We start from the raw sequence: 27,976 nt of genomic DNA on the forward strand, positions 1-27,976 counted from the left end.
CCACATTAACTGTAAAACACTAAAATATCAAAACATTACGTACAATTACATGCTTGCTGACAAGCTACTTAGATACCAACATATAAGACCTATAGCGATCCCGGGTTTACCCTTGTTATACCGTGATCCGGACATGTGTCTGTGGATGTTAGTAGTTGTTTATTATCTTGTTTACATCCTTTTTACTTCGTATTTGAGTTATAGGATGTGTTGGGCGGATTTGTTTCAGGTTGGTTGAGTTTAGAAACCAAAACTAGTTGCCCAGATTTTGGCCTGTACGCTCGAGCGGGGGTTTGGGCGCTCGAGCGGAGATTACACCTATTCAGTATTTTTTTTTCCTGTGCAGCGTTGTACGCTCGAGCGTGGTATTGGCCGCTCGAGCGGGGTTGTCTGAGTGACGCTCGAGCGTAGAGTTAGAAGCTCGAGCGGAGGTCTGGTTCTGCAGAAATGCTGGGAGAGTGCATTCTACGCTCGAGCGGGAGTTTGTTCGCTCGAGCGGAAGTCTGTGAGTGGCCGCTCGAGCGGGGTGTTCTACGCTCGAGCGGGAGACTGGGTTTAAGTCCCGAAATTTGTGACTTTTCAAATCACTTTTTACTTTCTCTTCTCTCTCCTACTATTCCAAAAACACCATTGTTGAGCCTCTCACTCTAGATACTACATTCTCTCTAGGTTTTGATCTAGTAGGAGTGATTTGCTCACCTTTGGCCTTTACAAAAAAGTTGTTGATCGTCGAGGGCTACTTTTTAATCTGAAAATCACGGGTTTTGGAGCACGTTGAGTTTTGTCATCTTCTCCTTTGGGACTCCGAATTTGAGGTAGGGATATCCTACTCCTCTCTATGGATTTTGTCTTTAAATTTTGGTATTTTGAGATGTTGGGGTTGGTTTGGTAATTTTGTGGAAGTTTGGGGCTTTTGTGCAATTTTACAAAAGTTGGGGTTTTATTCATAATAAACCTAGATGCATGTTTGGCATAGAGAAATGGAATGAATGTTAAATCATTGATGAAAATGGGACCTAAGGGTTGAAATGTTAATTATGGGAATTAACCTAATTACATTGTTTAATTAATTGGGATAATTAATTGAGAAGAATGAGGAAATGAAATGTTGATTGAATATCCATTTGTGCATTTATTTTCTGTTTAGAAATAATTGCTTTGGGCTATCGGTGGAGGATAGTCGTGATTGTTGTAGACAATGCATGTTGATTAGGCAAACTGAAACTAATCAATGAAGTGTGTCATGGAACTTGATGGTTGATAGAATACATTGACTATATGTATTGAGTGATGGTATATAGAACCCATGTGTTTGTATACATTATGTGTAGAGGAGGAGAAAGGGGATGTACTCCGCGGTTTAGGGGAAGATAGGGGATGTACCTCTAAACCGGATAGCGTTGGGAGAAGATAGGGGATGAACTCCGTAGACACAGCTTATATGCTTGTCTAGAGAAGTGAAGATAGAGCTTATATGCTTATCTTTGTGATGTGTGGATATAGCTTATATGCTTATCTGTGGATATTGTTGTTATACATATCTGTTGTAGAATGTGGATATAGCTTATATGCTTATCTGTGGATATTGTTGTTATACATATCTGTTGTAGAATGTGGATATAGCTTATATGCATATCTGAATGTGAGATATAGTTCTTATACATATCTGTGGAAATGATGATAGAGCTAGCGTGCTTATCTGTTGAAAAGGGGAAAATGAAAGGAAATTTGGACTTATAAGTCGTATGACATAAATAGATGATTTATGTGATTGTATCAGTGTTGGCCATCTATCAATTGCTAATCTTTTAGTCATTGTTCATGGTTGGTTTAGTGTATTTCTACTGGGCTGTGGCTCACCCTATATGGGAATATCATTTTCAGGTGCAGGAAGCATGCCACCTCCAAGAACATAGCTGGGAGGCTAATGGCGGACATGTTTTGTCGTCTAACTTTTGATGTATTACATGTAACTTCAAGCCAAGGGCTTAATGTGTAAACGAGTTAGTACCCTTTTGTTGTAACCAAGTGTTAACTTGGAAAGCTGTAAGCCCGTAGGGCATTTTGTTTTGATGTTAACATGTAATACTTATGTATATGAAACTCTAATGAATAAAGGAATGTGGATGGTTTGTATGTAAATGCATGTCTTATCCGATGGGTTAATGTTGTTATTTTGAGGGCGTTACAAGACCAAAAGCAAACAAAAGGAACTCAATTAACCAACAAATCAAATAAATTAAACGTGGAAATATCTCTGTTGATATCATTTCCTCCTTGCTTTGGTGAGAGTGATCCCCAGTAGTGGCAGTGCCGCCAATCTGTAGGCAGTAAGCACCAAATTGAGGTCCCCTAATTGTGCCCATATGAGGGTAACAGCAGTAATAATGGAGCTATGGTGTCACAGAAAATGAATACGTGAAACCACTTGTGTTTTAGCATAGTTGGCATGCCTTGGTCAGGTTCAATGTTGTTATAACCACCGTGTATTGTGAAACCAGCTGCAAAAGTTACAGTGGCAATGAGGGTGGACACCAATAGAAGAGTGTTGAATCGGTCCTTATAGTTGTCTATGTTCACTTGCTCCAGTTGCATAGATGCTTGTTTCTTTTTAGCATTGATGGCTTTTCTACAGTAAGCTAGTGGTGCACCAGCGGCCTTCAATGCAGTCCATGTCAACAGTCGCAAGATAAAAATGTCCCACAAATTTAAACTATGACCACCTGATGGCTATTGAAATAGCAGGCCATTAAAATTCCTTCCAGTCAATGCTAAATAATAATTCATAGTACTATGAAAAGGAATGTTCACACACAGACAACCTTTGGAGAACTTTAGCTTTAGCACACTAAGTGAAGAAGCATTTCGAGATTGTATATATGGACTGGAACAAGATTCACAATAGTTAATATTACAAAACATTAATCATGAATAATAACAAGGGAAACTTACGTGTAGGTCTTAATAAGTGAACTTATTGTCTAATAGGTCCTATAGGAAAAATTTGTTATAAAAAAAATCACCAATTGTAAGTTTTAGCGACAATTTATAAAAATCATGACAAAAAAAATCACTAATTGTCAATTTTTAGTGACGTATATAAAAAATTATTACAAAAAAATTATTTTTAATGACAATTTTACCAAGACTTATTTTTAATAGGACTTGATAAGAATTAAGTCCAACTATTAGGACCTATTAGTGGTTTACCCAAACAATAGATATAGCTTTGCTTGGACCCTATTTTTGACATATTAATGTAAGTGGAATTGATGCAAATAAAAATAGATAAATAACATGAAGAATCAAGAGCAGACATACCCTCATTTTGTTATGTTTGATTAGGTATCTGAAGTGTAGGGTTATTTAATTAGCTGAGTGCATACCTTTCGAAATGAGGACATTCTTTCCATGTAGTATTCAGCAGAATCAAGAGCAGACATACCCTCATTATTCACTATAAGTCCACTCTTTCATCCCATGTTAGGGTACTAACAATCTTTGGATGCCAATCCAAGGTGGCCAAATGCAAGGTTGTGTTTCCATGCTTATCCCTCATGTTTATAAAACTTCTCGACCTCAGGAGTTTGGAGAATGTAACTAACCATGTTATGTCCTCTGCTCTTGGCTGCAACATGAAGAATATTTTCACCATGACAGTTGAGCAGTTCCCTCGAATCAGGCCAATACTGAAGCAACGCCCGGACAACATCAACATGGCCTTTAATTGATGCTAAATGAATAGGAAGTAAGCCATTGTTGTCCCTTGCAATAGCACCTGAACTCTGTCTGCCTAACAAGTACTGAACCTCCTCTTCAAGATAGCCCAATCATGCAATCAAGTGAAGTGGAGTCCTTCCTTCTTCATCTCTTAATCGAATGAACCTTGGTTCTAATTTCAATAAGGCATCAAAAACACCTGGGATTTTAAAATAAATTGAGAAACAAAAATGCAAAAACCAAAGAGAAATCAAGAATAAGTGTCAGAATTACCTCGGTTTCTTTTTAAAATGGCAGCATGAATAGGTGATTACCCTTCAAGTCTTTCATTTGTATTTTCAATCCCAACTGTATCACATAGAATATGCGTGACAAGTTCCTAAAACCCTACTTCAGCAGCTAGAAACAGAGCTGATTTCACTTCATTGTTCAGATAATATAACACTTCTGGATCTACCGTGATCAAATAATAAGCTATAACTTGGTGACCGTTCATCAAGGCCTCGTGTAATGATATGTTGCCCTTTTCATTTTTTACCCTCAAAAGCAGATTATCCCAATCAACATCTCTCTAAATTTTCCCACCATTTTCAGAACACATTTGAATCCCCGGAGCATATAAATCAACCAGATCAATGTCAAACACTAAGTACTTTTTCCCTTTTTTTCTCTTTTTGTTGAGTACTCAATAACAATGTACTTGATAAAATACTTTGAAGTAGTCATCCTCAACATACAGAAGCACAAGAATTGCAAAAAGTCACGCCAACTGACCTCTGAAGCAACAAAAATTATTGAGATTACGTCAAAGAGACATAACAATCGAGTAAAACTGATACAAGGGAAACCAAATACTCACCTGAGACTGAGGGAAGATATCAGCGAGAAGATTTTTGTACCGCTTCACAGACTGTCTCGACCTTGCCCGGAGGGAAGGATAGAAGAAACAGACTATACCACAAATGGGCAAAACCCGCCTCAACATAACCCCCATTTTCCAAGGAATTGACTTCAAACCCCTCCCCTGAAAAACCAAATCACAAATTCAAAGCAAAATTCACCAAAACAACACTGACCCAATTGACCAAATGAACAATAATTCAGAAGAATTCCCAAAAAATTTCATTTTTGTGGCCATTTAACAAATTGAACATAACAAAATTGCCAAAGAATAGGTCAATAAACATATAAATTTTGCAAAATTCAAACAAATTTATCAAAATCTAAATCATACCCATCAATCGAAACAATACTAAAATTCATATACTGAACAATCCAATTGTTAAGATCGTGATCTAGATAAGCCTACCAACAAACGAACAAAATTGAGACAAAAAACAAAAACGGTCTAAATATTTTTTGGGTGGGTAAAGGGTCTAAATATTGATGAGTAAAGGAATGAAAAACTAAATAATTTCCACAAGAAGCTCTGGTTATCAATCCAAATGCCAATAATTAACGTAAAGAAACTAAAAATTGAGAGAATACTCTTCCAAAGGCCCACCCCCATATGGACCTCTACTGGTATAAATCCCTTCCCACCAAGCAAGCTGCCATATCTCCCCTCAATCAATCTTCTCCAAAGACTATGCCTCTTTAGTGTGAATCTCAATAGCCATTTTTCTAATATCGCCTTACTAAATAAGTCCAGCTTCCTAATCCCAACACCTTATTGAAACCTCACTACAAAAATAGATTTCCATTAACTACTATACAATCTTTAAATTCTTTCGATTATTAACTGATTTTTTAAAATTTAGCTGAAATTCCAACCAAACTAATAGACAATATAAGAAAGCCATTCTTTCCCAGAAAGCCAATTTCATCAAATATTCAGAATTTATAGCCGATTTTTTGCTATCTGAAACTTGATCAATTCTAATTCGATCAACCAATCTGAATCCAACTCTTGTGAAACTTGAATAAATTAGGAAAATTTTAAAGCGTTGTTCCCAAACAATCAATTTTGCTATGATTTTCTACATAGAATTATAGCAATCTATTAAAAATTACAGCCAAAAGAAGAAAACGGAGGCAACCTCTGAAAACAGTACAATTAACATATTAAGAAAATAAAGGCAGATGGAAGAACTCAAAAATCTTAGAGCTCCACTTTTTAAAAATAATTTGGCACCTTCAGACAACATAGTGACCCAAATAATAAATTCTTCACTTAAAATTGAGGCGCCACAAAATAACTACCTCACAATACCTGTTTCAATCAACTCTATACGAAAAAACTTGGGGACCTAAGTTACTAAGGTTAGTAACTCACAAGTATTCCTCCAAGACCCTCAGAAGAATATGCATGGACAAGTTCCCTCTCTCATTTCTTATACCTGGTGATTATTAAAGGAAGAAACAAAAATAAACAAATAAATAAATTTATAAAAATTAGAATAAAAAAAACTAAAAACCGATCTAGCGTGTTGATGTGCACAAACATATTCTTTAATCAAATAACAACAGAAACAGATCACAGTTCAATTCCACTGGTTGTTAGATTTATGGCAAACCAAGCCACACTGCTATTGATTGCTGGCATCGAATGGATCCATCTTTCCAACCACTGTCTTCCTCATCTCCAGTTCCAGCTAATCCCTCAAACTCAAGAGCCTATGCAGCAACAATTCCCTCATCTTCTTACAATTCTTCACCACCTCGTTCTTCCTCTGTGCCCTGGTACATTGACTCTGCTGCTACAAATCATCTCATGAATGATCTCTCAAATTTCCATCTCTCACAGCCTTATGAAGGACAGGATCAAGTGACTGTTGGTAATGGTTCCTTTTTGCCCATTCATCATATTGGCACAGGTCTTTTGCCTGCTCCTACCTGTTCTATTGCGTCCAATCTTTTGTCCGTTCAATAGCTCACTCGTGATCATAATTGTGTTATTATTTTTGATGCTAACTCTTTTCAAGTCCAGGACAAGCTTGCGAACAAAATTCTTCATAGTGGATCTAATGTGGATGGCTTATATCAGTTCTCTCCTTCTCATGTTGCTTTACCGCAGGCTTATCATTCTCACTCACCTGCTTCTGTTAGTGCGCTCACTTGGCATGCACGATTGGCGCATCCTTTCCCTTTAAAGTTTCAACACATTATCAAGCATTTGCCTTATTTTTCTTCTGATCATATTGATTGTTCTACTACTTGTAACAAGATTGCTTCTTGTACAAATTGTGTTGTTACTAAAATTCATAGACTGCCATTCAAGCTCTCTAATACTTCTGTGAATGCTCTCTTTTCTTTGGTTCATAGTGATATTTAGGGACCCTTTAACTCTTCTGCGAATAGCTTTAAATACTGTGTTTTGTTTGTGGATGACTTTAATAGTTTTTTTTGGGTTTACCCCTTACATTACAAGAATGAAGTTTTTGCTAAGTTTTTAGACTTCAAATCTTATGCTGAAAATCAGTTTCACACCTCTCTTAAAATTTTACGCACTGATGGTTGTTCTGAGTTTGTTAATAAGAAGCTTGATTCATTTATTGCATCTAATGGAATCATTCATCAGCATACTCGGTCTCAAAATGGTGTGGCTGAGAGGAAGCACTGACACATTTCTGAAAAAACTATTGTTCTTATTCATCAGTCAAATTTGCCTCTTTCTTTTTGGTTTGATGCTATCACTGCTTTAGTTTTTCTCCTTAATCGATTGCCTAGCTCTACTTTGCATAATGTCTCGCCCTATTAGACTCTTTTCCATCATCCTCTTGATTATTCTTCTTTTAAAGGGTTTTGGCTGCTAATGTTTTCCTTGGCTCAAGCCTTACACTTCTCATAAACTTCAACCCCAAGTCTACCTCTTGTATGTTCTTGGGGTATCACCCTTTCATGAAAGGGTATCGGTGTTTAGATCCCTTCACAGGTAAAATTCATATCTGCAGACATGTTCTTTTTAATGAATCTTGCTTCCCCTTCTCTTCTCTTCCTCATACTCCTCCTCTTTCTCCTTCTTCTTTATCTGGTTTTTTCTGGGGCCCTACTCCTATTTCTCATTTTGTTTCTCAATCTTCTCCTCCTTCAGGACCTGTTTCTCCACATTCAGTTCCTTCAATTTCTGCACATTCAATTCCTTCTGTTTCTCCACATTCTGCTTCTTTAGTTCCTGCTTTTCCTCATTCAGTATATCTTCTCCATCCCTATTCCCTTCTCTCATTCCTATTGATTCTCTCTATATAAATCTTCATTTGCCTCCTCCTCCTTCTGTCCCTTCTCTAGTTTTCAATTGTCATCCTATGTTTACTAGGTCCAAGACTCAAACATCTTTGTGTCTTGGTGCTTCTGTTTTTGAGCCTTCTCTATTCCTTACTACTGAGCCTTCTACTGTCAAACAAGCTGTGTCTTCTCCTGTCTGCGTTCAAGCTATGCAAGAAGAATGCAAGAAGAATATAATGCCCTTCAACAACAATGTACCTGGGATCTGGTTCCTCTTCCTTCTCACAAAGTTGCTATAGGTTGTAAATGGGTATATCGCATCACAAAGAATTCCGATGGAAGTTTTGCTAGGTACAAGGCTCGGTTAGTGGCCAAGGATTATTTACAACAAGAGGGTATTGATTTTCAAGTAACTTTTAGCCCTGTGGCTAAGCAACCAACCATCCGAATTTTACTCTTCGTGGTTCTTCATTTTCAGTGGACTTTGAAGCAATTGGACATTTCCAATGCTTTTCTTCATGGTAAGCTTGAGGAGGAAGTGTTTATGTTACAACCACCTGGGTTTGTTCATTCCTCCCATCCTACTCATGTTTGTAAATTGAAGAAGGCCTTGTATGGTCTTAAACAGGCCCTAAGGGCCTGGTATTCCACTTTTTCATCTTTTCTTCTATCTCAAGGATTCATTAATAGTCATTCAGACTCCTCTCTTTTTGTTCAGAAGACTACCTCCTATATTACTATCATCCTCATTTATGTGGGTGATATCCTTTTGGCAGGTAGTAATTCAAGTCCTATTGATCAGCTTCTTCTTCAAATGCACAAGGTTTTCTCTATGAAAGAACTTGGTGAAATTTCATGTTTCCTTGGTATCTCAGTTCAAGCTTAGGTTCATGGTTACTTTTTATCTCAGCAAAAGTATGCCACTGACTTACTCTCCAAAGCTGGCATGCTTGACTGTAAACCATGCTCTACTCCATTGGTTGTCAAGCCCTCTTTATCTGCCATTGACTCCTTGCCCTTTGCCAATCCTTCTCTTTATCGCAGCATAGCTGGTGGCTTGCAATATCTTACAATTAATAGGCCTGACTTGGCTCTCCCAGTAAATCAAGCTTTACAGCTGGTCCCCTTCAACTGCAAGCATTTTCTGATTCCAACTGGGCTGGGGACACTTCTGATAGGAGGTCCACTTCTGGGTTTTATGTTTTTCTTGGCTCGAATTTGGTTTCATGGTCTGCTAAGAAACAAAGCACTATGTCCAAATCTTCAACTGAGGCCGAATATCTGTCCTTAGCTCACACTGCAGCAGAGTTATGCTGGTTGCAACAATTGTTAAAGGATTTGTCTGTTCCCACCTTTGTTTTCATGACCTCTCTGACGATTTCTGGCGAGGAGATGACGATGGTGGACATTTCGCCAAGTTGGAGGTGCATCAAGGGTCCAAATTTTGTGGCCAATTTTTTCAATGTGTGATGGGTTAGTGATGAGCCAAGAAGTTGGTGAATGTTTCCTATGAGAGGTAGTTTTCTTGGACCTGGGGTAGTTTTGGAATAGAGTTTTTGGGTTTGAATCTCTTCATGTTCATGACTAGAACAAAGATGAATAGGATGGGGCTAAGAGGAGAGGAATGGGTGGGAATTGAAGCTTCATATTGAAAGAAACTGAGGTTGAAGAGGGTGTTATGAGCTTGTTAGAAGACATGACCTTTATAGTATAGTTTTTGTTTTTCACGAAGTCATTGTAGTTGCCATTTATGACTTGTATGATTAACTCAAAAAGTTGTAATAGGGACCCCCAAATTTCTATGTAGCAGGGGCCATATTTTAGAACACCATGACAACCTTAGGTTGATGATTTTTGCCTATGCCGACTGAAAAATCGAAGTCAGACACATATGACATAAGAAAATGGTGTATTATCATAAACCCACATAATTGTTAGCCAACGAATATTTCACAAGTAACCCTATGTTTGATTTGACAAAAAATATTTTCAATAAAAAAAAGGTTTTTTTATATTTTCAATAAATTTGTTTTTCGTTGATTTTTGTTTCAAAAATATATGAAAATTATTTTACAAAATATATTTTCTGCTCAACTAGAGAAGAATACATTGAATCCATTTCTACAAAGTAAATTCAAAAGCAATCACCCACCAACCATTAAGTCCGAGTGTACACCAAGAAAGATTGCCCACAATTTATCCCATGTAAATTACTATAAGAAACACAGTCAACGCAATTGACGTGGCTTTTACTACTTTGCCAAATATGAAAAGTTGTAAATGGTATGGGCCATAGTCACTAATTTGTCCCATTGAGTCATACATTCATAGAATCACATTATTAAATAAATTCAGATCAAATTTGAGTGGCCATGTGAAAACTGTGCAGAGTGTGAAAGTGATTACAAAAATAAAATAAAAAAGGAAAAATCTTATATTCAAGACTTAAAACACACAACCTGTTGTGTAGGGAAAACAAACATTTGCCACTAGATTCTCACAATAATTCAATTTCTACTATATTTTGTTTACAATCAACTAGTAACTATATTTTATAATGCATTTCTGGCCTATTTTCTTTATCATTTCAGTAATTATAGGATCAAATTTTAGCTTGAGGCATGTACATCGACACAATGTCGTACCAAATTTTCTTTTCTGGTCATCCAAACACAGAAAGAAGGAAACAGAACAGAGCAGAGAAAGAAAAAACAACACAGCTTGGAATGCAGCCCAGTGAGCAAACTCAATTGCAAGAACTTTAGCAATTCAGAAAATTAAATTATTCAGCATACTTTCTCCTCCTATTATCAACCATGTCCTCCCATTCAGAGAAAAGCTAATTTGCAAGCTGAACAATCAAATAATTCCTCCACAATCTTAATTTTGAGTGAACAATCATAAAACAACCTTATCTCTACATATTGGATGAAGTTTGTTAATGTGCTATATCTTCTTTCTTGTCACACATTTTCCAATTATGACAATCACAAACAAGAGGAGGAAAAAATCAATGTAACAATTATACCACGTTATCATCAACACGTGGTATCACCATTCATTTATAATTTTTTTAACTCTCAATGACATTTCCGAGGAAACGCCAAGTTACTTGCACTTGAGGATTGACATCGACTTCCACCTTTAAATGGAAATTTGAGAGCAAGCGGCCATTCCCTTGATTCCTACTAATAAGAATTTTACACCATGAGAAATTGAACAAAATGGGCTAAATCAGCCTATTTCTTACGTGTACAAATTGAATCCTTTTTTGAGAAAGGAACTAAAGATGGAATGGTTTCTCACCTGGAGAGAAAAAAATGTCAAGAATCCTCTTTTTTTCTATAACACAACTGATGTTTCTTCAGAACACTAATAGATTAGTGAAGCTTGAAACTATCTTCAATTGACAACTCATTTCCATTTACATTAGATGACAATTTCCATTCAAAAGCTTGTAATTTACTACTCTAACAGAGACTTCATGACTGTCGAAGCATATATTTACTGAAACAACAAAGACAAAAGGCAGTCATGTGACAAGGCATTAACATGTTATTACATAGTCATAGCACATTTGCAGTCTTGGAAAAATAAATGAAGAAAAAAAATGTCACTTACATTTTATTTGCGTTTCACTTGCTTTTCTCTTTTTTGTTTTCAAATCCTGACCCAAATCCATGATCCAAACACAGATTTAGGAAACAAGAAAATTCAACACTGGGAAATAACATCTTGTTACGTTTGCAATGAAAATTGATTGATTTGTATGGCCAATTTTTTTGAATGAACTTTTAGCAATTCGGTTAGGATTTGGTTTAAATTAAGGTAGCTTGTAATTTGTAACTAGAGGTGCAACGTGAGCGGGTGCAGTAAGATTGAAGAGTTATCCAAGTTGTTTTGAGAGTTGCCTGAGGCCCCCAAGCCCGACCTCTAACCTAATTTTGTGCGTCCAAGGCAGCCTTGAGCTCAATAAATTGAACTTGGGCTATGCTCCAATTAACAACAAATTTGAGCTGAATTTTTTTTTTATCGTCCACCCTTCAAGGATAACAATTATTTTATCAACCACCTTTCAAACAAGCTAAACCAACATTTAAATATTGATAGCATTATGCTGTGTTTGATTACAGGTTTAGGGAGGGATTTGGAAAGGGAAAGGGAAAAGGTGTGTGAAACTATGAGAAATTTAGGCATATTTTATTCTCATTTCACCTATCTTTTCTATTTTTGTAACGCCCTCAAAATAATAACAATAAACCCATCAGATAAGACATGCATTTACATATAAACTAACCACCTTCTTTTATTCATTAGATAAGTATAACATGTTAACATCAAAACAAAATGCCTTACAGGCTTACAGCTTTCCAAGCTAACACTTGGTTACAAACAATGAGTACTAACTCGTTTACACATTAAGCCCTTGGCTTGAAGTTACATGTAATACATCAAAAGTAAAACGACAAAACTTGTCTGCCTCAAGCCTCCCAAGCTATGTCCTTGGAGGTGGCATGCTACCTGCACCTGAAAATGATATTCCCATATAGGGTGAGCCACAGCCCAGTAGAAATACACTAAACCAACCATGAACAATGCCTAAAATGTTAGCAATTGATAGATGGCCAACACTGATACAATCACATAAATCACATATTTATGCCATACGACTTATGAGTCCAAGTTTCCTTTCATTTTTCCCTTTTTCAACGGACAGGCATATAAGCACTAACCACATTCTCAACAGATATGTATATCAACAGTATCCACATACTCAGATAAGCAAATAAGCTATATCCACATTCCACAACAGATATGTATAACCACAATATCCACAGATAAGCATATGAGCTATATCCCCACATCACAAAGATAAGCATATAAGCTCTATCTTCACTTCTTTAGACAAGCATATGAGCTGTATCTACGGAGTTCATCCCCTATCTTCTCCCAACACTAACCGGTTTAGAGGTACATCCCCTATCTTCCCCTAAACCGCGGAGTACATCCCCTATCTCCTCCTCTACACAAAACGTATATAAACACATTGGTTCTATATACAATCACTCAATACATACAGTTAATGTATCCCATCAACCGTCAAGTTCCATGACACATTTCATTGATTAGTTTCAGTTTGCCTAATCATCATGCATTGTCTACAACAATCACGACTATCCTCCACCGATAGCCCAAAGCAGTTATTTCTAAACAGAAAATAAATGCACAATGGATATTCAATCAACATTTCATTTCTGCATTCTTTTCAATTAATTATCCCAATTAATTAAACAATGTAATTAGGTCAATTCCCATAATTAACATTTCAACCCTTAGGTCCCATTTTCATCAATGATTCAACAATCATTCCATTTTTTTTTTATGCCAAACATGCATCTAGGTTTATTATGAATAAAACCCCAACTTTTGTAAAATTACACAAAAGCCCCAAACTTTCACAAAATTACCAAACCAAGCCCAACATCTCAAAATACCATAATTTAAAGACAAAACCCATAGAGAGGAGTAGGATATCCCTACCTCAAATTCGGAGTCCCAAAGGAGAAGACGACAAAACCCAACGTGCTCCAAAACCCGAGATTTTCAGATTAAAATGTAGCCCTCGACGATCAACAACTTTTTTTGTAAAGGCCAAAGGTGAGCAAATCACTCCTACTAGATCAAAACCTAGAGAGAAGGTAGAGTCTAGAGTGAGAGGCTCAACAATGGTGATTTTGGAAAAGTAAGAGAGAGAAGAGAAAGTGAAAAAGTGATTTGAAGAGTCACAAATTCGGGACTTTAACCCAGGTCTCCGCTCGAGCGTAAAACACCCCGCTCGAGCGGCCACTCACAGACTTCCGCTCGAGCGCACCAACTCCCGCTCGAGCGCATAATGCACTCTCCCAGCACTTTTGCAGAACCAGGCCTCCGCTCGAGCTCCCAACTCTTCGCTCGAGCGGAACTCACACAACCCCGCTCGAGCGGCCAAACCCACGCTCGAGCGTACAACACTGCACAAGAAATACTGGATGGGTGTATTCCCCGCTCGAGCGCCAACACCCCCGCTCGAGCGGACAGGCCAAAATCTGGGCAACTAGTTTTGGTTTCTAAACTCAACCAACCTGTAACAAACCTGCCCAACACATCCTATAACTCAAATACGAAGTAAAAAGGATGTAAACAAGATAAAGAACAACTACCAACATCTACGGACCCATGTCCGGATCACTGTACAACAAGGGTAAACCCGGGATCGCTATAACCTCCCCCCCTTAAAGAATTTCGTCCCCGAAATTAAGCACAAGCTTTCCAAAAACAAGTTTTCCTCCATTTTAAACAATGTTACACTTGAACATTCAACAATTCGACCCATTACCGGTCATCCCATCCCTTTAACAAAAGACATGTCACAGTATGTAAACAACATATGTATTTCCAATTTCAACAATATAATCAACATGTATTATGTCATATTCAACTTCCATATGAGGCAAGTTCCAAAACATACTTCCAATAACCAAAACATTTTCAATGTTTCACAACTTAAGACATATATAAAAGCTCTTAAGTTCAACAAAATGTAGAATGAAAATACAAGATCACACATCAACAAACAAGTCCGGATATTTCTCACGGACTCCCAACTCACGTTCCCAAGTGGCTTCCTCCACTCCGTGATGTTTCCACAAGACTTTCACCAAAGGAATGGTCTTGCCACGCAGGACCTGATCCCGCCTATCCAAGACCCGAACCGGTCTCTCCTCATACGAGGCATCCTCATCTACCTCTAAATCAGTCCAATCCAACACATGTGATGGATCTGGCTCATACTTCCGAAGCATACTCACATGAAACACGTCATGCACTCCGGACAACTGCGGCGGTAAGGCTAATCAATAAGCAACCTCACCAATCCTCTCAAGGATCTCAAAAGGACCAATAAACCGAGGGGATAACTTCCCACTCTTCCCAAACCTCATCAGGCCTCGCCTAGGTGATATCTTCAGAAAGACATGATCACCTACCTCAAACGCCAAAGGCCTCCTCTTACGGTCAGCATAAGATTTCTGCCGACTCTGGGCTGTAACAAGCCTCCTACGGATAAGCTCAACTTTCTCCGTCGTCTCCCTAACCAACTCGGGACCCACCAAAGGTGCATCACCCACCTCGGCCCAACAAACTGGAGACCTACACGGTCGGCCATACAAGGCCTCAAACGGAGCCATACCGATACTAGACTGAAAACTGTTGTTGTAGGCAAACTCTACCAATGGCAAGTGCCTCTCCCACGTTCCACTGAAGTCCAGGACACAACCCCGAAGCATATCCTCGAGGATCTGAATAGTACGCTCGGACTGCCCGTCAGTCTGAGGATGATAGGCCGTACTAAAGGTCAACTTAGTGCCCAAGGCACTCTGTAAGCTCTGCCACAACCTAGCAGTAAAACGAGGATCTCTATCTGAGACGATCGTCACTGGGACCCCGTGCAATCTCACTACATCCCGAATATACAAGTCGGCAAGATGATCCACTGAATCTCTCACGCGCATAGGAATAAAGTGCGCCGACTTAGTCAACCGGTCTACAACCACCCAAATAGCATCACTACCCCGCTGAGTCCTCGGAAGACCTACAACGAAGTCCATAGTGACATGCTCCCACTTCCACTCGGCAATAGGCAAGGGTTGCAACAAACCCGCTGGCCTCTGATGTTCGGCCTTCACTTGCTGGCAAGTAAGGCATTTCGATACGAAAACAGCCACATCTCTCTTCATACCCCGCCACCAAACCTGGCGACCCAAATCCTGATACATCTTAGTACCTCCCGGATGCACCGCAAGGCGCGAATGGTGAAACTCTCGGAGTACTTCCTCTCGGAAAGACTCCGGTACGAACAAACGGTCTCGGTATCTCACACTCAAGTCGGGATACACCGTCAAACCCTTCTCAATTTTCCCACTGGAGATCTTCTCTCGGAGGGATTCTACCTCAAGGTCACCTCTCTGTGCCTCTAACACTCTAGTCACAAGTGTAGGCTGCGCAATAACAGAAAACAAGGCCGCAGCCTCAACAGATTCGCCCTGTAGCAAATCAAACTCGCCAAGTGCTCTCAACATCTCCCATTCCTGGATGGCTATACAAGCTACATCACTAATGGTTTTCCTACTAAGGGCATCGGCCACAACATTGGCCTTTCCCGGATGGTAATGCAACTCAAAATCATAATCTTCGATGAACTCCATCCATCTCCTCTGCCTCAAATTTAAGTCTCTCTGGGTAAACAGATACTTCAAACTCTTGTGGTCCGAGAATACCTCGAACTTCTCACCATAAAGGTAGTGCCTCCAGATTTTCAAGGCAAAGATCACTGCTGCTAACTCTAGGTCGTGGGTGGGGTAATTCTTCTCGTGTATTTTCAACTGACGTGAGCCATAAGCTATCACCTTCCCCTCTTGCATCAACACACAACCCAAACCCTCTCGTGAGGCATCACAATAAACCGCATAACCCAACCCCTCTCTCCGGAATAATCAACACCGGAGCGGTGGTCAATCTAATTTTCAGCTCTTGGAACGACTTTTCACAAGACTCACTCCACACAAACTTGACCCCCTTCCGAGTCAGTCTAGTCAACGGTGATGCTAACCTGGAGAAATCTTTCACAAACCGACGGTAATACCCAGCCAATCCCAGAAAACTGCGGATCTCAAACACACTCTTAGGCTGTGCCCAATCTTGCACTGCCTCAATCTTGGATGTATCAACAGACACCCCTTCCCCGAATACCACATGGCCTAAGAATTTGACTTCCCTCAGCCAGAATTCACACTTCCCAAACTTGGCATACAGCCTATGGGCTCTAAGTAACTCAAGCACCACTCTCAAGTGTGCCTCATGCTCCTCCTCAGTAGGCGAATAAATAAGAATGTCGTCCACAAAAACGACCACAAATCGGTCTAAGAACTCCCGGAAAATCCGGTTCATCAAGTCCATAAAGACTGTCGGTGCATTGGTAAGCCCAAATGGCATCACCAGAAACTCATAATGGCCATACCGCGTACGGAATGCCGTTTTCGGAATATCCTCTTCTCTGACCCTCAACTGGTGGTAACCCGATCTCAAGTCTATCTTAGAGAAACAACGGGAACCCTTCAACTGGTCAAACAAATCATCTATACGGGGCATAGGGTACTTATTTTTAACCGTAGCCCGATTCAACTTTCGGTAGTCAATACACAATCTCAAGGCACCATCTTTCTTTTTAACAAAGAGGGCCGGTGCTCCCCACGGCGAAACACTAGGGCGAACAAAACCCTTATCTAGCAATTCCTGGAGCTGAACTTTCAACTCAACCAACTCTGCTGGAGCAAAACGATAAGGTGCCATAGAAATCGGCGCCGTGCCGGGCACTAAATCAATAGAGAACTCTATCTCTCGGTGAGGTGGCAAACTAACAAGATCTTCGGGAAAGACATCCGAATACTCACAAACCACCCTCGGTAACACAATCTGGGTCTCATCACACTCACTACTCTCAAAGCTAGCAAGTAGACCACTAAGCTCACTTCGCCCTCGCGAATCATACCCCGGTGGCAAAACACTACCAACCCGGTCTCCCAAGAAATGGAACCACTCCCCGCTCAAGGTACATAATGTAACCCTCTGGCGGTAGCAATCAATAACAGCCCGGTATGACGATAGCCAGTCCATACCCAAAATAACATCAAAACCCTTCATGGGCATGACAACAAATGGAAAAGGAAGCCTATAGTCGGCGACCTCTATATCACATCCTCTAACACCCTGTTTCAGGATCAACTCACCACCCAAAGGCGATACCACACAAATAGGAGATGCTAACTGTGCTAACTCCAATTCCAAAATCGATGCAAATGCAGCAGATACAAAAGAATGAGATGTACCCGTGTCTATCAACACATTAGCAACTGAGTTGCAAAACAGAAAAGTACCTCTCACTACTGATGGAGCCGGTACTAAATCCTGCGCGGTAACAGCATACACGCGCCCCGTAGGCCCCTGGTCTACCTGCTCACCTCTCGGAGCAAAAGACTGCTGCACAGACTGGGATGACGAAACTCCCGGATTGGCCCTCGAGGCCTGCACAGACTGAGCTGGCTGAAAACCCTGCGTCTGCCTAGAACCAGACGCTCCCGAAGTGGCACTCAACTGCGGGCAAAACCTCTTCAGGTGCCCAGGCTGTCCACACTGATAACAAGTCAAGGGCTACCCCCTGCCCAAACTCTGACTCTGCGGTCTAGCTGAAGAAGAAGCAGCTTTCTGACCCCCACCCTTCTGCGAGCAAACTGAAACCTTGTGACCCAGCTGGCCACACTTGTAACAAGTGAATTCCCCCTGACTGCCTCTCCCCGAGCCTACACTCGGCACTGAAAAGATCGATCTAGAGACTGCACCCTGAGACTACTGAGGGTTATAACCCTTCTGTCTCCTGCCATCACTCTGACTATCCTGGCTCCTCTTGGAGCCCCTCTGTTCTTCCTCCTCCTCCTGCATCATAATCTCCATATGAGCAGCAGCATCAACTAGGTGTCTATACTCTCGGATGTAAGACCCACCAACTCTCAACTTGAGGCCCCGCCTCAACTTCCGCTCAAACTCATAGCAACGGCGTTCCTCAGACGCCACCAGTTCCGGTGCAAACCTGGACAGACTGGTAAAAGTAGCCTCAAACTCGGCCACTGACAAGCCCTGCTGTTTAAGCCGGCTAAACTGATCCCTCAGCTTCTCCCTAGCTGCTGCAGACAAAAACCTCTCCTGAAAAGCATTTATAAACGCCTCCCAAGTACCACCAACACGAGCCTTCTCGTACTTCCACCATTGACCCGCATCTCCCTTCAGCTGGAAGGATGCCAAGGTCACTTTCAGTGCTCCGTCCTCAATGTCAAGCATCTCGAACGTCTTACTCATTTGTTCTAACCACTCATCAGCCTTCAGTGGCTCCTTCGGATCCCCGATAAACTCGTCCGGATTAGACCGGAAGAACTCCCTCTTCAAGAAAGAAGGCCCTGTCTCAGCTGCCTGATTCCCAGCTCTAAGAATACCCAAAGCTCCTGCTATCTCTCTGGCCAAGGCACCCATAGCCTGCTGACCCACTGGCTCGGCCACATTGGCCTGCCCAACTCCCTCCTGCACTGCCGGAATCTCACCCGGTAACGGTACTTCCTGCCTCGCAGGTCTACCACGCCTAGCTCCTCTTCCTCGTCCTGACATCCTAAGAAAGGCAACACAGAACGTTAGCACATTCATAAATGTGCCGAAACTAAACACTCACGTCCTAATACATGGACAACTGTAATTCACTCCACATAAGCACATAAACACATAAGCACTTACGAATTTCATTTCCGGATAACGATAGTCCCGAGGCGTTACTAGAGTTCCGGTTAGAAATAGCATTGATCAAGTGCTTTTCCAACAAGACTCCCAGAAACTCAAGGATCCAATCAACATCCCAGAAATTAAATCCCATACCCACATAGTCACATAAGCATGTTATCAAATAAGCACATAGCATATGGTACTACATCTAAGTCTCTATCAAGCGAGACAAACCCATTGTGATACTAATCACTTCCCACGTACCCAAAGTATTCGAACCCGGTACGCTCTGATACCAAGTTGTAACGCCCTCAAAATAATAACAATAAACCCATCAGATAAGACATGCATTTACATATAAACTAACCACCTTCTTTTATTCATTAGATAAGTATAACATGTTAACATCAAAACAAAATGCCTTACAGGCTTACAGCTTTCCAAGCTAACACTTGGTTACAAACAATGAGTACTAACTCGTTTACACATTAAGCCCTTGGCTTGAAGTTACATGTAATACATCAAAAGTAAAACGACAAAACTTGTCTGCCTCAAGCCTCCCAAGCTATGTCCTTGGAGGTGGCATGCTACCTGCACCTGAAAATGATATTCCCATATAGGGTGAGCCACAGCCCATTAGAAATACACTAAACCAACCATGAACAATGCCTAAAATGTTAGCAATTGATAGATGGCCAACACTGATACAATCACATAAATCACATATTTATGCCATACGACTTATGAGTCCAAGTTTCCTTTCATTTTTCCCTTTTTCAACGGACAGGCATATAAGCACTAACCACATTCTCAACAGATATGTATATCAACAGTATCCACATACTCAGATAAGCAAATAAGCTATATCCACATTCCACAACAGATATGTATAACCACAATATCCACAGATAAGCATATGAGCTATATCCCCACATCACAAAGATAAGCATATAAGCTCTATCTTCACTTCTTTAGACAAGCATATGAGCTGTATCTACGGAGTTCATCCCCTATCTTCTCCCAACACTAACCGGTTTAGAGGTACATCCCCTATCTTCCCCTAAACCGCGGAGTACATCCCCTATCTCCTCCTCTACACAAAACGTATATAAACACATTGGTTCTATATACAATCACCCAATACATACAGTTAATGTATCCCATCAACCGTCAAGTTCCATGACACATTTCATTGATTAGTTTCAGTTTGCCTAATCATCATGCATTGTCTACAACAATCACGACTATCCTCCACCGATAGCCCAAAGCAGTTATTTCTAAACAGAAAATAAATGCACAATGGATATTCAATCAACATTTCATTTCTGCATTCTTTTCAATTAATTATCCCAATTAATTAAACAATGTAATTAGGTCAATTCCCATAATTAACATTTCAACCCTTAGGTCCCATTTTCATCAATGATTCAACAATCATTCCATTTTTTTTTATGCCAAACATGCATCTAGGTTTATTATGAATAAAACCCCAACTTTTGTAAAATTACACAAAAGCCCCAAACTTTCACAAAATTACCAAACCAAGCCCAACATCTCAAAATACCAAAATTTAAAGACAAAACCCATAGAGAGGAGTAGGATATCCCTACCTCAAATTCGGAGTCCCAAAGGAGAAGACGACAAAACCCAACGTGCTCCAAAACCCGAGATTTTCAGATTAAAATGTAGCCCTCGACGATCAACAACTTTTTTTGTAAAGGCCAAAGGTGAGCAAATCACTCCTACTAGATCAAAACCTAGAGAGAAGGTAGAGTCTAGAGTGAGAGGCTCAACAATGGTGATTTTGGAAAAGTAAGAGAGAGAAGAGAAAGTGAAAAAGTGATTTGAAGAGTCACAAATTTGGGACTTTAACCCAGGTCTCCGCTCGAGTGTAAAACACCCCGCTCGAGCGGCCACTCACAGACTTCCGCTCGAGCGCACCAACTCTCGCTCGAGCGCATAATGCACTCTCCCAGCACTTTTGCAGAACCAGGCCTCCGCTCGAGCTCCCAACTCTTCGCTCGAGCGGAACTCACACAACCCCGCTCGAGCGGCCAAACCCACGCTCGAGCGTACAACACTGCACAAGAAATACTGGATGGGTGTATTCCCCGCTCGAGCGCCAACACCCCCGCTCGAGCGGACAGGCCAAAATCTGGGCAACTAGTTTTGGTTTCTAAACTCAACCAACCTGTAACAAACCTGCCCAACACATCCTATAACTCAAATACGAAGTAAAAAGGATGTAAACAAGATAAAGAACAACTACCAACATCTACGGACCCATGTCCGGATCACTGTACAACAAGGGTAAACCCGGGATCGCTATAATTTTCCTTTCCGAATCCCTCCTCAAATCCCCCAACCAAACACAACATTAAAGTAACACCAAGTAATTATTTAGTATTTAAAAAACATAGTGGAGACAACCAAACCTATGCTCATTTCCACCACTTCAACTTCAAAAATTTATTTTTTGTCATAAAGTATTTAATGAAGATTCCTAGAAAAAAGCCACATGAAAAACGTGACAAAATCCAAATGCTAACCAAAAATCGGACCCCCACAAGCGACAGAAGGCATTAACTCGTGTCATTCCAGTCATCATCCACTAGAACACAAACTGGGATCCCAAAATTTTGTTTAAAAAATTCTTGCCATGGTTATAAAATTTTAACAGTCTATCACCCCTTTAAATCCAAGTCTGTTCTAGCTCTTTCAAACGCTTCAAAGTCTAGAACCTTTCTTTCACCTTTTCAAAGCCAAATCATAAAAGATAACTATATAACCTTAGGCAAGTAAATCCTATGGTCTCATGTGTGACATTTACTTCTTCACTGGTCCCTAAACCACACGACCTGCTACCCAAGCTCCCTAATTATTGCCACCAGGATACCAAAAATACTCTTAAATGTGGAGATTAATATCTTCATTGGATGTGTGAGCTTGTGGCCAGCCAATAAAACTACACAAATCCTTTTATCTCCTTCATAGAGTAACTAATATTTTTAATGATACACATACCAAACTCAAACATGAATTTGTTAAGCCAATATTTTTACTTATCAAACAACCTAGCATCAACTCAACAACTTGAATTTTTAAAATATCTAATATGTTCCTATTCATGGCAACACTTGCACTAGTAAAATTTCACAAAAAAATAAATATGAGCGACCTTTTCAATCAATACTCTCCATATCACCATTTTCATACTACAATTAATCACAAAATTCCCAAGTCTATAGAACAAGTGCTAGTAAATATCTCTAGTTTGATCCCCCAATCGCCAATGAAGATGCAAAAAAAATAGAATAGACTACAATAGCAACGAGTAAAAGCAATGCTCAAAGATTAACATATAACATTATTTTCAATGTGAATTCTCTATCTAGTAGCCGGCATTTCTATTACTCAACAAAATGATTTAGAATGTAACAAGGGGAATGGTTTGAGTTGTAACTTGTAAGATTGCATTTCAAAGTTAAAAACTTGGCAATGCCCAGTCTTCTATGACTGAAATCCAATTTAAAAGCAACTACATACAAAAGTGAAAACCTCTAAAAGGTTGCTAAACGATGCGAGAAAAAAAACAAGAGTCATGACATGAAACTCTTATTTAACTCAGTGCTTTAAGAAAACTAAACAACTTAAAATTCTGAAATTCATTTTATCCCCCCCAACTACTGCTGTAACTGTTATCTCATTTCCAAGCCTTCAAACTTTATCAATTCTTCAAATCTCTCGCATATCCCCCAAAATTCAGAGCACTATATCGACATAAAATAGAGCTCCAATTCACAATCTTGACTTCACACAAATCAGCCCACTAAGCCAACATTTGTTTGATAACTACTTTATGACTATTTTCAACAATTCATGGACTTAAACAATTCTTTAATTTGATCAAATGAAAGACTTTTACTTTGACTTTATTGCCATGTGTCATCATTTAATTGATTCACCTGTTGGTAGGAAATTTTACAAAAATGAGTGCAAACAGAAATGTACAGTACTAATCAAGGTTCACAACCCCAATAGTTTCTTGCCTGTGACCTTTTCAATCAGTGCTCTTCAAATCAGCATTTTCTTACCATAATTAATCACAAAATTCCCACATTGATATGGAAACAAGTGCTAGTTAATACCTCCAATTTATCCCCCAATCGCCATTGAAGAAGAAAAACAAAATCAAATTATCAATAATTTTGTTTATTGATAAAAAGGTGTGGAAGAGATGATGTTGGAAGCTCACCTGGACTACAATAGCAACGGGTAAAAAATTGCTCAAAGAGTAACATAAAATATTATTTTCAATATGAATTCTCTATCTAGTAGACAACAATTCTATCATTGTAAGATTGCATTTCAAAGTTAAAACCTAGGCATGGCCTAGTCTTCTGTGACAGAAATCCAATTTAAAAAAAAATTACATACAAAAATACAAGTCTCTAAAGGTTGCTACATGATGTGAGATAGAAAACAACAAAAAACCATGACATGAAACTCTTATTTAACTCAGTACTTCAAGAAAACTAAACGACTTAACAAAGCTTTAGAATTCAATACCGCAAAAAGGGTAAAGCTTTTGAAGTGGTCCTGTATGGCTGTTATCCAGATGCTCACCCACTCAAATGCAGTAGCTAGGTGAAACACCCCTTCAAGTGGATACCATTGCTTTATTGTGCTACTTAATGGAACAAACCTAGTTTTGAAATAAGAACATCAATAACTCAAATATAGCATATAAGTAGAAACCATAAAAGATAATTCAACAAAGTAATGCTGCAAAGATAAATTCCAATTACCGAATAACGCCATTTGCCTTTATTGATTTCTTCTTTCACTGCATCAGCGGGCACCCTTCTTAGACCTTTTCACCTTCTTATGATGTTTTCCTTCAACAATTTTCATAAGCCATTCGGGTCTTCGAGTTACAAACATAAGATATCCCATAATCATCCCAAATAAAAATCCGCATCCATACCCCAGCACTACAACTTGCCAGTTAAATTCGCTTGACTTGTCTGAATTCTCATCTTGTTGGAGTGTTGGTGGAGGTGGCAGTGGCAGTAGTTCCTTACATTTCTTTGTTAAAGGCAATCCACATAAGGCCAAGTTCCCACCATATGAATCACTTCCAAATGTATTAAACTGGCTCCCTTGAGGAATTGGTCCTGCTAGTTGGTTGTCCGAAAGGTTTAGTACCTCAAGAAACGTCAAACTTTTCAATTGCTGAGGAATCTCCCCAACAAACTTGTTTGAGGAAAGATCCAATGATTCAAGGTTTTTCAAATTTCCAAGTGAAGTTGGAATGCGGCCTTCAAGGTTGTTATGGGATAAGTTAAGACCCCGAAGTGACTTAAGCCTCCCAATGAATTTCGGAATCTCTCCTTGGAATTTATTTCTTGAAAAATCAATGATTGATAAGACTATTAAGATTCTTGATAATTCAATCTCATATCCTTTAATCATCACCACCATAGAATCTTGATAATACCTGTCACCCATGTATTTCAATTTCATTTCATGTTCATCAACATTCATCATAGCTCCAAATTGTTTGATATAATTTGTTGGCAAAAGACCAATGAACTCATTGCAAGATATGTCAATAATTCTCAACTTAGGAAAAGGATGTTTGCCTTTGGTCTTGGAGGTGCCTATGTGACCATGAAACCTATTAAATCTCAAGACAAGAACCTGCAATTCTGTAAGAGTTTCCAACCAATAAGGGAATGTATCGTTTATCTTGTTTTTTCCAAGATCTAGAACTTCCAAGTATTCACAATTGAGCAAAGATCACGGAACTTGTCCTTCAATGTGGTTGCCATTCAAGTTAAGATTCCTTAGCGAATTGCCTTTGGTAAATGTTGCAATAAAGGTGCCAGAAAAGCTATTGATCCCTAAATTCAGCACCGAGAGACTGTTGCTCAAGTTTCCCAAACATTGTGGAATCAAGCCACTCAAACTGTTATTAGACAGACCAAGAACTTGAAGTGAACTCAGACCGCAAATCAATGGAGGGATTTCCCCGCTTAATTTATTGTTTGAGATAGAGAAAACAATTGTGGTGTTAGGTGGAATAGGGAGTGGTCCTTGGAGTAAGTTGGAGTGCAGGTCAATATATTGTAGATTCTTCCATGGAAGATGCTCTACACTTGTAAGGAAATTATGTGAAAGATCTAAATTTTGCAATGAATCTTTCCCCACATTGAATAACCATTTTGGAACTTCACCATGAATTTGGTTGTTTGAAAGGTCTAGATAATGCAATATGGCTTGTTCTCTCAAGAAGTTTGGGAATTCGCTCAAGTTGCAAGAAGCTAATCTTATAGTTTCAAAATTGGTCAAGGTAGAGTTGACACTATTGTTGATGCTCAATGAGAGACCATTATATGAGAGATCAAGATAGATCAGATTTTTAAGCTTTAGAAGCTTATCTAGATCCACTACACCACTTAAGTTATTTGATGAAACTAATAGGTATGTTAGGTTCTGGAGTTCATAAACTAATCCTAGAATTGGTCCCTGTAGCTTATTGTTACTCAAATGTATACCAACCAGTGAAGGCAGAGCAAACAACGAAGATGGTATTGTCCCATTGAGTGAGTTATAACTCAAATAGAGAGAAGTTAGTTGGCTCATGTTGACAAGGGAATCCGGTATTTGACCGTTCAAATTGTTTCCGGAAAGATACAAACTAGTAAGTTGGCTCATGTTGCCAAGGGAATCCGGTATTTGTCCCCTCAAATTGTTGTTGGAAAGAGCCAAGAGAGTAAGTTGGCTCATGTTGCCAAGGGAATCCGGTATTTGACCGTTCAAATTGTTTCCGGAAAGATACAAACTAGTAAGTTGGCTCATGTTGCCAAGGGAATCCGGTATTTGTCCGTTCAAATTGTTTCCGGAAAGATACAAGCTATTAAGCTTTGCAAGGTTTGAAATTGATGAGGGGATTTGACCGCTGAAACTATTAGATGAGAAGGCTAAATCGGTGATTTTTGTAAGGTTCCAAACAGAAGCTGGAATGGACCCCGAAAGGTTGCAGTGGAGGAGGTACAAAAAATTCAAGGCTTTAAGATTGCCGATTGATTCAGGCAATTGGCCAGAAAAACTTGGGCCGCCAAGATCAAGAAACTGAAGGGAACTAGTTGCATTGAAGTATGGAAGTTTACCTGTGAGGTCCCGATTTCCCCATACACGGAGCTCTCGTAGGTTTGGAAAGTGAAAAATGTTTTCTGAGAATTTCCCACGCAGATGACAATAACCAAGGCTGAGAGATGTCAAAGAAGATAGATTTAGCAAAGCATGAGGTAAAGGTGAAGAGATATTCAACCAATCAAGGTGTAGTTCTCTTAATTGGGTTAGGTTTTGAAGGAGCATATTGAAAGTGTGTTGTTCAAGTCTCACCGGAGAAGAATAGTAAGGATATTTCAAATAAGAGAGGTCAAGGGAAACCAATTTGGACAGATGGCAGATTTTTGAAGGAATTCGGCCAGTAAAATTAGAGCAAGAGAGGTTGAGATGGGTCAAACTTGGAAAGGAGCCAAAATCAGGTGAAATTGTAGAGAAATTGAAGTCATTGAAGGCAAGATTGAGGGTTTGGAGGTGACGAAGGTGGAAGAGGGTGGTGTTGGGTTGGATGGTGCCCTGAAGTTGGCTGCAACTGAGGTCAAGTCCAATCACATGACCATTGGACCAGTCGCACGTGACCCCCTCCCACGAGCAGCAATCACTACTCTCATTCCAGAACACCATTTTAGGATGAGAATCAGATTCGCATAAAACAGAGGCATTAGCAGTTATGGTAAATGTTGTTTTAAATTGGAGAAGTGAAAATCTCTGGTCCTCAAGGCAGGTATGGCGTGCAGAAGTAGAAAAAGAAGAAGAAGACAAGAGAAATAGCAGAAGAAATTGATGAAGAACAAACATAACCCAACTCATTTTGTTTTCTTACAGGTAGAAGGATTCGGAGAGATATGAAAAGGAGAGTATAGGAAGGATAGTAGTTTGATGATGGAGAAGGAATAAATGTATTACTCATTCTTATATACACTGCTAAGTCTTTCTATGGTGGTGGTTGCCGGTCAAGCACGGCAACTACGCAATTTTTTTTATCATCAGCCATCATGACTTTTAAGTTTGCAACAGCTACTCTTTTTCTTTAATTTCAGTGGTCCCAAATTAGTAACGGTTTTTCATAAATCTTTACATTTTATTCTTTATGTCATTTTTAGTTTGAATAATTTTGATAAGTTTAATTTTAAATTTTGTGTTAATTTAGTTCAAATGCTAATACTGATTAGGGTTCTTGAAAGAAAATATTACTGAATTTGTTGAGATTGACTTATTGAATTGAACAAATTTATAATTTTTTATCTATAAATGCATCACACGTGCCATTTATGTGTCCATTTTTTATCCAAAAAAATTAAAAGTTATAATTAATTGGACTAAATTGAGACAATTATAAATTCATATCAAAATCAAATCCATTGAAATTATAAAATCAAAAATGATATAAAAGTAAGAATTACTAATATAATTTGTCTGAATAAATTAAAAGTTGACAATTTTGAAATTATTTTGCTTTTTTATAGCACAAGTTTAAGATTCATTATTTTTTTATTGTCCCAAATTTTGAAAAATAAATTTGACAGGGTATTAACTAAAAGTGACAATTCATTTTATTGAAAAAACGATAATCACATTCTAGAAATTTACATAGTCCAAA

The 27,976-nt window shown here is 39.2% G+C and overlaps 1 protein-coding gene and 1 pseudogene across 2 annotated transcripts in view; both read right to left on the reverse strand.

Annotated features, from left to right (window-relative positions):
• The window catches only part of LOC114285411 (receptor-like protein 7), a 306,773-nt gene extending 279,498 nt beyond the window's left edge, over positions 1–27,275 (reverse strand). Inside the window, exons 1-4 of one of the 2 annotated variants that reach the window (XM_082878811.1) lie at positions 24,051–27,275; positions 23,812–23,947; positions 4,580–4,744; positions 3,994–4,496 (exon numbers count right to left, since the gene is read on the reverse strand). In XM_082878811.1, coding sequence (XP_082734937.1) covers positions 25,045–27,186 — 2,142 coding nt within the window. In that variant the 5' untranslated portion in view covers positions 27,187–27,275 and the 3' untranslated portion in view covers positions 3,994–4,496; positions 4,580–4,744; positions 23,812–23,947; positions 24,051–25,044. Of the gene's footprint in view, positions 1–3,993; positions 4,497–4,579; positions 4,745–23,811; positions 23,948–24,050 lie in introns of those variants that run through there. The other variant, XM_082878810.1, reaches the window with a different exon arrangement.
• On the reverse strand, positions 24,094–24,789 carry LOC145795957 (receptor-like protein 9DC3 pseudogene; annotated as a pseudogene).
• Positions 27,276–27,976: the final 701 nt, after the last annotated feature.

This window comes from Camellia sinensis, chromosome 7, assembly GCF_055761805.1.
Source record: "Camellia sinensis isolate YWXY chromosome 7, ASM5576180v1, whole genome shotgun sequence".
Taxonomy (NCBI): Eukaryota; Viridiplantae; Streptophyta; class Magnoliopsida; order Ericales; family Theaceae; genus Camellia; species Camellia sinensis.